At 34.4% G+C, this 9,242-nt stretch overlaps 1 protein-coding gene across 5 annotated transcripts; it reads left to right on the top strand.

Annotated features, from left to right (window-relative positions):
• Nucleotides 1-622: 622 nt before the first annotated feature.
• On the top strand, nucleotides 623-7,269 carry LOC115440273 (trypsin inhibitor-like). 5 transcript variants are annotated; one of them, XM_037445366.1, is made up of 3 exons: nucleotides 623-1,085; nucleotides 1,637-1,712; nucleotides 1,932-2,298. In XM_037445366.1, exons 1-3 carry the CDS (start codon nucleotides 1,022-1,024, stop codon nucleotides 2,044-2,046), a joined length of 255 nt encoding a protein of 84 aa, XP_037301263.1. In that variant the 5' UTR covers nucleotides 623-1,021; the 3' UTR covers nucleotides 2,047-2,298. The 5 variants fall into 5 exon arrangements, 3 of the variants coding, with proteins under 3 accessions (XP_037301263.1, XP_037301261.1, XP_037301260.1); XM_037445364.1 differs by lacking the exons at nucleotides 1,637-1,712; nucleotides 1,932-2,298 and adding exons at nucleotides 6,637-6,712; nucleotides 6,991-7,269 and having other exon boundaries at nucleotides 884-1,085; XM_037445363.1 differs by lacking the exons at nucleotides 623-1,085; nucleotides 1,637-1,712; nucleotides 1,932-2,298 and adding exons at nucleotides 5,920-6,010; nucleotides 6,637-6,712; nucleotides 6,991-7,269.
• Nucleotides 7,270-9,242: the final 1,973 nt, after the last annotated feature.

Below are 9,242 nucleotides of genomic sequence, written 5' to 3'. Positions count from 1 at the left end.
TTGTTTATCAGAATAAACATATAATAAACTAAACAGTATTTTACTTCCTAAAGGGACCTACTTCAAAAAAGATTATGGATTACAGTCCTATTATAGCATCTATTTTTTTACTTTTTCGGGAAAAGCAGATGTGTGACATAGTCGTAATTCGCTAGCTATGTTAAATATTGAAATAGGGGGCGAGGTAGGCACAATTCCAGACGCCAGAGACTGCGCAGTCTTCCAATACTGACCTGTAATCGCATCCGAGACCGCAGCGTAATACGCCAAGGAGACTTTGAACAGCATAACAAAAAAACTAGAGTCATATTCATCAAGTTATCGAACCCGTTGTGCTGACCACAGGCAACATAATCGAATGTGGCCAAACAAGCTGATATAAATAACGACGAAATATAATTGTTTTTTAATACATCAAGCAATTTTTCTTAATGCGAATCTAAACATGTTATTACGTAGGGTACGGTCACAAGAGCGGAACAAAACGCTGCGTTCTGTGATTTTTTCTTTTTTCTATCAAGAGGTGGCTACAGCCTCAATTTTTAAGTCTTGCTCGCAGTTCTGTCTGCAAAATGGTACGTCTGCGAAAACTTTCCTGACATAAAAATTCTACTGCTTACGTTTCAAGCATATGCAGTCTCTATGTTAGTCTAAGACATAGTTTATCCGTGTGCCAAATTTTATCAAAATCCATTCACCAGTTACTACCTTTACATGTAACAATTAGCCTTCAATAACTTTCCCAAACTTTCGCATTTATCAGTCATACTAAGTAACATTTTTTATTCCTGCAGCAATGTGCAAGCAGTGTTATGTTCTTAATTGAAGGACGGTTAGCCAATGTAACAACTAAGCATTATGAGGCATGACATTTACCAACATGTGAGCGGCTTGTTCGTCTCGCCGGGCAGTTGTATAAAAAAGATCGTAGGGTTAACACGGGCGTCGGTGTGGCCATGCCTTTAGTATACTTGTTCATATAAATGTGCTCAGAATATAATTAACTGTCAAGATAAACAAGATGGTGAAGCAATTGGCTCTTTTAGTAATAATTTCTGTTGTGCTAATATTAGGAGAAGTCTCAGGTACCGTATGTTTTAAACACTCAATAAAAACAGAAAATGTTTGATAATAATATAATTTATTTATTTTATTTTTACCATGATGTGATGGCGGGAAGCCTTGTTTTAAAGCCTATTTATTTTGTATAAACTGTAACATAGTTATATTTTTTAACTTCAGGGACGGTTCGAGTATTATGTAAGCACTAAAGGGGTAGTCCTATGGTTTCCATATTGTCGATGACATGGGAGACAAGGGTCTGAACAGTGACTACGTCAGCAATATTTATTATTTTTGTTATTCACAAATTAGGAATAATAAATAAATTTTGTAAACATTATACATAAGCTTTCGTAAGTATGGGAGAGGGGTAAGACATTTGATAACGTTTGCTGACAAGGAGAATGAAGGGTAAAATAAACTAAAATGTATCCACGTAATAGTTAAACGGTCCCTTACCTCAGACTATGATTGACAAGATATTAAAGAACGCATCGAATAAGGAACCAGACTTTGTTAGAACTTAGTGTTTATTATTTTTTGTCTATACTTATGTTATGTATTCTTTTTTCAGCACACGTCGTCAAAGTCAGGGAAGAAAGATGTTTGCGACCAATTCTGCGTGGTGAATGCACCGACTATCACACAAGGTACCTGCAAATTATATGTTATAATATTATATTTGGACAACAAAATATGCATTTTATGGCAACGATAAAGGCCTATGCAGACAGCGCGTTTTCCGCGCGTTTTTAGCGCATATTTATTATCGATGCGTACTCAATTTAATAATCATCATTGCCTCTAAGCTTCGCCGTATGCGTACTCCGCATATTAGATAAGTAATAATTAATGATTTTTCTTTTCAGGTATGCCTACGATCCGGCGGTAAATAAATGTGTGAGATTTAAATATGGCGGCTGCGGAGGGAGCTCGAACCAGTTCCTTCACCATCATGAGTGTCGACGTGCTTGTATAATATAATTAAATACGAGGAATCAATCAGCCTATCGCTCTACTAAACGTAGGCAAATGAGCGCCTACCACGCCGGTCCGCTGCCCGCCGCCTTTTCAAATTTAAAACGGAATTATTTTTACATTTTCCTAGTTTGGTAGAAAGAAGTAACCGTTGATATTTTGAAAGAATAAATGATGCAACGTAACTAATACGCGCCGTGAACGCAATATAGAAAGACTAGGTCATGTTAAATAAATATTTTGCGAGCTGAAAACGCGCAGAGAACGCCGCAGTCGAAAATGCGCTTCGTCGGCCATCTTTACTTGCGGGTTTGCTAAACGATGCTAAAACACCAGCTTGACGAATAGATAGTGTTAAAACTTTTTAATGTTTAAGATTTTTTTTAATGGAAATTTGTGATAAGAAAATATGTGATATTGTGTGTTAACTCTTGGTCTCTCGTGAATCGCCGGCGAGCCAAGACAGCTACATGACATTTGCGTGTGTCACGGGATTATAACCTTATATACTACATATATACTACATAATAAGGTTATTTTTCCGTCACACGCGTAGCTGTCAATGTTTGCCGGCAAACATTCAGCTACCTCACGGGTTAAATTAATTTAGTGTCTATATAATTTTAATATATAAATTATATTAAATTTAATAAACTGTTTCGATAATCACGGCCGGTATTCATTGACATTTACCCTACTGTATAATTTAAAAAAATGCTATGACTTGGGTAATTGTTTCTTTTAAAATCTGTTAAAATAGATACGTTCTTATATCTACTATTATTCTTGAACGAAACAATTGAGCCTTATTGATAACCTTTGTTTTTGTCGGTAAAAATGTTATCAATATATTGTATCTGTTTATTTAAAACTATCGCGAAACAGTAGATGCCTCCTTAGGTCTTCAGGCTGTACTGAAATACCTATTTCAATGCCATAATAAACAATTACAAAATGGGCACCTTTATGACTTCATTGGCGTATTTACCTTAAAAATTCTGTGTTAATAAAATAAAATATATTTTAGCCCATAAGTACCATTAGGTTTTGTATTTCTTCTTTAAAATACGTTATCGAAATGACGAAACATAAATATTATAAAAGCTAGGTACAATCAGCCAAGTTCACGCTCGACCACCCTAAGGGTGAAAATAACTTGGCAAATTTTTTTTACTACGTTTGGGAGGTGGGGCTTGGGATCAATTGCATAGATCGATATTAGTCGTTGGCCTGCTGGCTACTTGCAATGACGTTACGTAACACCACCGAACCGCTGCTGAGTGTATAATAGAAAACGAAATTAAAATTGATGCGCGCACGTCTATGCTATGACGATAATTCCTATACTTGTAAGATGCATATCGTCGGCTTAAAGAACGTATTAACAAAAGTTTTATAGTTTGGAGACAATCGCGATTTACAGTGTTTTTATTGTTGAATTTTTGGCATTATCTATTAATAAATGAGAAACGACATTACGTTAGTTATTTTATATTATATTATGTGTCTGATTACCTTCTTTTTATGTTTTAACAAACCAAAGTTTATGTTGTATTCAAAAATATTAATTTTAAACCAATGTCTGTCATATATTTTGTCACAACTGTATTTTGTAAGTAAATTATGATTAGCTAGTTTTTTAAGCCGTTTTGTTTTAGTTTTTGGTCTCTTTAAACCCATAGTCTATAATTAATTTATTAAATAAATTTAATGGCTGCATAATATTATGATTGAATTTTGAATCGTAAAAATAAAACAGTTCGGTTTATTCAATTCGTTCAGTTTATTCGATTCATATTATAATCATAAATCATAGTTAATAGATTTCATTATTTGAATTATTATGTTGTTTAATTTCAAAAACTTAGACGATAACATTTTATTCCAATCTCTGTATTTACAAATATGTAATATTGACCTAAAATAATTAGCTTCTTGGAGATACTGATTTTTTTTAAATTTCCTCTTAATGATCTATTTTTATCTTAAATATGAATAGTTTTTTAGTGAATAACGAAATACCTTTTTTCCATCCAAATTTGAACTAGTTAACTTTTTGAAGTAGTTAATTGGACTATTTATCGGTATGCAACGATTATTATTTATTGAATTTGAGGCGAGTTTAAAGATTTTATGTGTAGGCGGTAATTTGCTTTTATTAAAGTAATATTGAAAGGCCAACATTTTTATTGCTGCAGATGTTGCTTGAAAAATATAAATATTTCACATAAAAATGGTTTGTTAAAAAGCGCATTTTTATGAATGTTTGTATTGACGCCGGTTTTACGTGGAAAAAATACACAGCTGTGCCAAAGACCATAAGCTAAACAACTTATTTCTTGAAAAATATTTACAATGAATGCTTACATTATTTTTTGCAGGACGCCCAAAGTGGACATTAAGTTGAGTTTTATATATCTTAACCCCTTAATAGTATTTTTTTCTGATCTTACGAGACACAAAATAGACAACTTTGTTATAAAATGCCAGCTACTACTGACTAAAATTAAACTTATTACGGAATTTTATGGTTAAACACTAACTTATTGATTATTTTATGGTGGATTGATACGTTCTTGTTAATAAACTTTGTGTATCAGGATAAACATAATAAAAACAAAACAGTTTTTTACTTCCTACAGAGACCTACTTCAAAAGAGATTATGGATCATGTAGCAGCGTAAGGGTTAACGCCACTATAGAGGAACAGATGGTTGCGTTCCTCTAAAGAGGGGGGAGATTCCCAGTCAGGCAGATGTTACACCTGACTAGCCGCAGCCCCTCCGTTGATTCCTATTCGGAGGTGGTATATATGTTGCACGTCGCGCAAATTGTGCAAGCGTGATTCAGGATCGATGTCGCCATCTATCGTGATTGCTTGGGTAATATCACCACAGTTGTATCACTGCATCGATCCTTCTTGCAGTTCCAACGATGTTGACGAGATGGCGGGTTATGCACTAATTGTACCGCCACAGATCACACGTCCTATAATGGCATCTTTTTTTTCTTTTTTCGCAAAAAGCAGTGGTGTGACATAGTCGCAATTGGCTAGCTAAGTATACTAAATATTGAAACAGGGTGTGAGGCGGGTACAATTCCAGACGCCAGAGACCGCGCAGTTTTCCAATACTTTGCCTAACTTGCATGCTTGCTCGCATCCGAGACCGCAGCATAGTAGTACCTACTGCGTGCGCAATACACCAAGGAGACATTGAACAGCATAACAAAAAAAACTAAAATTATATTCACGAAGTTATCGAACCCGTTGTGCGGACCACAGACAACATAATCGGATGTTGCCGAACAAGCTGATGTAAATAACGATGAAATATAATTGTTTTTTAATATATTAAGCAATTTTTCTTAATGCGAATCTAAACATGTTATAATGTAGATAACGGTCACAAGAGCGGAAAAAAACGCTGCGTTCTGTATTTTTTTCTGTTTTTATCAAGAGGTGGCAACAGCCTTAATTTTTAAGTCTCAGTCGCAGTTCCGTCTGCGAAAATTTTCCTGAAAAAGTCTGCAGACGTTTCAAGTACATATATGTACTCTATTTTATTCTTGACATGGTTTATCCGTATATAAATTTTATCAAAATCGGTTCACCAGTTTTTGGCTTTACATGTAACATATAGCCTTCGATAACTTTCCCAAACTTTCGCATTTTTTATTCCTGCAGCAATGTGCCAGCAGTGTTATGTTCTTAATTGAAGGACTGTTAGCCAATGTAACAACTAAGCACTATGCGGCATGACATTTACCAACATGTGAGCGGCTTGTTCGTCTCGCCGGGCAGTTGTATAAAAAAGATCGTAACACGGGCGTCGGTGTGGCCATGCCTTTAGTATACTTGTTCATATAAATGTGCTCAGAATATAATTAACTGTCAAGATAAACAAGATGGTGAAGCAATTGACACTTTTAGTAATAATTGCTGTTGTGCTAATATTAGGAGAAGTCTCAGGTACCATATGTTTTAAACACTCAAGTGAATAAAGACAGAAAATGTTTGATAATAATATTATTTATTTATTTTATTTTTACCATGATGTGATGGCGGGAAGCCTTGTTTTAAAGGGTATTTATTTTGTGTAAATTGTAACATAGTTATATTTTTAAGAACTTCAAGCATATTTCGAATATCGTGTAAGCATCAAAGGGGACCTGGGGGCGAGGGTCTGAACAGTGATTAAGTCAGCAATATTATTTTTTTTAGATAAATTAGTAATAAGACCGACATTTGTACTTCCGGTTATTTCATCATCTCTTTTGTGTATTTACTTTTCTTTACGGTTTTGATGTACAATAAAGAGTTTAAATATATAAATACTAATAAATAAATTTTGTAAACATACATAAGCTTACGTAAGTATGGGAGAAAAGTTAGACATTTGATTACGTTTGCTGACAAGGAGAATGAGCGGATAAAATAAACTAAAATTGAATCACGTAAGTAATAATTAAACGGTCCCTTACCTCAAACCATGATTGATAAGATATTGAATAACGCATCAAATAAGGAACCGAATTCTGTTAAAACGTAGTGTTTATTATTCATTGTTTATACCTATCTTTTGTATCATTTTTCAGCACACTTCGTCAAAGTCAGGGAAGAAAGATGTTTGCAACCAATTCTGCGTGGTGAATGTAATGACTATCACACAAGGTATCTGCAAATGTTATAATATTATATTTGGACAGCAAAATATTTTTTATGCCACCGATATAGGCCTATGTAGACAGCGCGTTTTCCGCGCGTTTTTAGCGCATATATTATGATCATAGTAGGAAGAACTGTCACCTACATTGCTCCCTTCCGTTTGCTTCGCATTGGACGCGCGTCGTCGACGCGTACTCAATTTAATAATCATCATTGCCTCTGAGCTACGCCGTATGCGTACTCCGAGTATTAGATAAGTACTAATTAGTGATTTGTCTTTTCAGGTATGCCTACGATCCGGAGATAAATAAATGCGTGAGATTTAAATATGGCGGCTGCGGAGGGAGCTCGAACGAGTTCCTTCACCATCATGAGTGTCGACATGCTTGCATAATATAATTAAATACGAGGATTCAATCAGCCTATCGCCATCTACTAAACGTAGGCAAATGAGCGCCTACCACGCCGGTCCGCTGCCCGCCGCTTTTCAAGTCTAATAAATAAAAAAGTAAAAAAAAAATGTTGTTAAACGGTTTTATATTGCAGATAAATGTACTAAAAGCTAAAAAATAATTTCATGGATACAGTCATGGGTACCAATATGTATACATTGTTATATTTTCAAAATAAAGTAACTCGTAACCTACTCACTTTCTGGAAATATCTATGGTCACATAAATTCCTAAAAATGCAATATACATTTATGTAAACACCTATGACAAAAGATGTCATTTTTGAAATATACAAATTTTAAACAAATGCATTGATTAAACTAAAATAAAATCGTGGGGCACGTCCACTTTAAATGTATTTTGGATGACCTTGGGATTAACTGTATCATATTCATTGAATTGAATTTATTGAGTACACCGGGCACTCTAGAACTAAGATGTTTTATTGACAAACGTCAATGCTCAAGAATTGACACCCTCCACGGAATTTCTTGGGCGCTCTGTCATAACCTACAAACTTGGCGATACTATTGACTACTATTGGTTTATCTCTCAGATCGGATCAACGATTGAGATGGCGATAGTTTCTTGAAAACAACAGTCAGGTATCGTGGTCAATAATATAGGTAATGAAACAACGAATACAATTTAAGACTTTAAATCAAGTAAGGCAAACAAGTTTATTTTTAAACGGTTTTATTTTAAACGGTTTTATTTATTTATTTTTATTTTTTATTTTTTATTTAGCTCACCCCGTTTGTTTATTTGGGTCAAATTTAGTAATTGAAATTTAACCCTCTTCCCGTTAACCGATTGATCTGATATTTGGTATACGCCTTTGATTCTGGTGACAATACAATTATCCATATTCAATATTATTGTGAATCCAAGATGGCCGCCGCTACAAGATGGCGGACAACTTAGTTTTTCAATCCTATCAATATGGGTATCAAATGAAAGGGCTTGTCAAGTAGAATTCAGTGCACTATACAAAATCAAAATCAAAGATGGCCACTGCTACAAAATGGCGGATAGTGTAGTTTTCAATCCCATCAATATGGGTATCAAAATAAAGGGCTTGGTAATTATAATACAGTATACTATACAAAATTACAAAATGAATCTCCCACCCAAGTCAAGATCTGGTATCCTGTCGAGGACTGTGTGGCGTTAGGGTGGCTAAAAATGATACGTCGCTAGGGGTACACCACCCAAGTTAAGGTAAAAGGTAAAAGCGCGCCGAGAACTGTATGGCATTAGGGTGGATAAAATGATATGTCGTTAGCGTTTTCCCCTCAAGATTCAGGCACATCTTGTTGTAAATAGCCTTGCCCCTCTATTGGACCTCTGGGGGGTCGGGGGTAAAAATGTCCAGTCCTCGTGGGAACAAAATGGTAACAACAAATTCTACAAAAAATAAAAACACAAAAAAAGCAGAAAAAAATACAAAAAACACATAAAAAACAGAAACAAAAATAAAAACACAAAAAAACAGAAACTAAGTACAACACAACGAAAAAGGAGGCTTCAATAAAAAAGTAAAAAAAAATTTAAGTTAAACGGTTTTATATTGCAGATAAATGTACTAAAAGCTAAAAAATAATTTCATGGATATAGTCATGGATCCCAATATGTATACATTGTTATATTTTCAAAATAAAGTAACTCGTAACCTACTCACTTTCTGGAAATATCTATGGTCACATAAATTCCTAAAAATGCAATATATATTTATTTAAACACCTATGACAAAAGATGTCATTTTTGAAATATACAAATTTTAAACATATGCATTGATTAAACTAAAATAAAATCGTGGGGCACGTCCAATATCTACAATCGAAAGCCATGGCATGTGACTTCACCCACCTAGTGGTAAGTAGCAAGTGTCGTCCATGAATGGGGTTGACGAACGAAAGTATATAAATCACAAACTGAAACCAAAATATGAACTCATTTGCATGAGACATTTGACGGGTTTTGCCTTGTAAAATCTTCACTACCCTTAAAACTATCAAAGATTATCATAAAGTTATCATTTCATTATTCAATGAATATGATACAGTTAATCCCAAGGTCATCCA

This window comes from Manduca sexta, unplaced genomic scaffold (genome assembly GCF_014839805.1).
Source record: "Manduca sexta isolate Smith_Timp_Sample1 unplaced genomic scaffold, JHU_Msex_v1.0 HiC_scaffold_1558, whole genome shotgun sequence".
Taxonomy (NCBI): Eukaryota; Metazoa; Arthropoda; class Insecta; order Lepidoptera; family Sphingidae; genus Manduca; species Manduca sexta.
The sequence above is the reverse complement of the archived record's forward strand: the minus strand, read 5'-3'. Positions and strand labels throughout refer to the sequence as shown.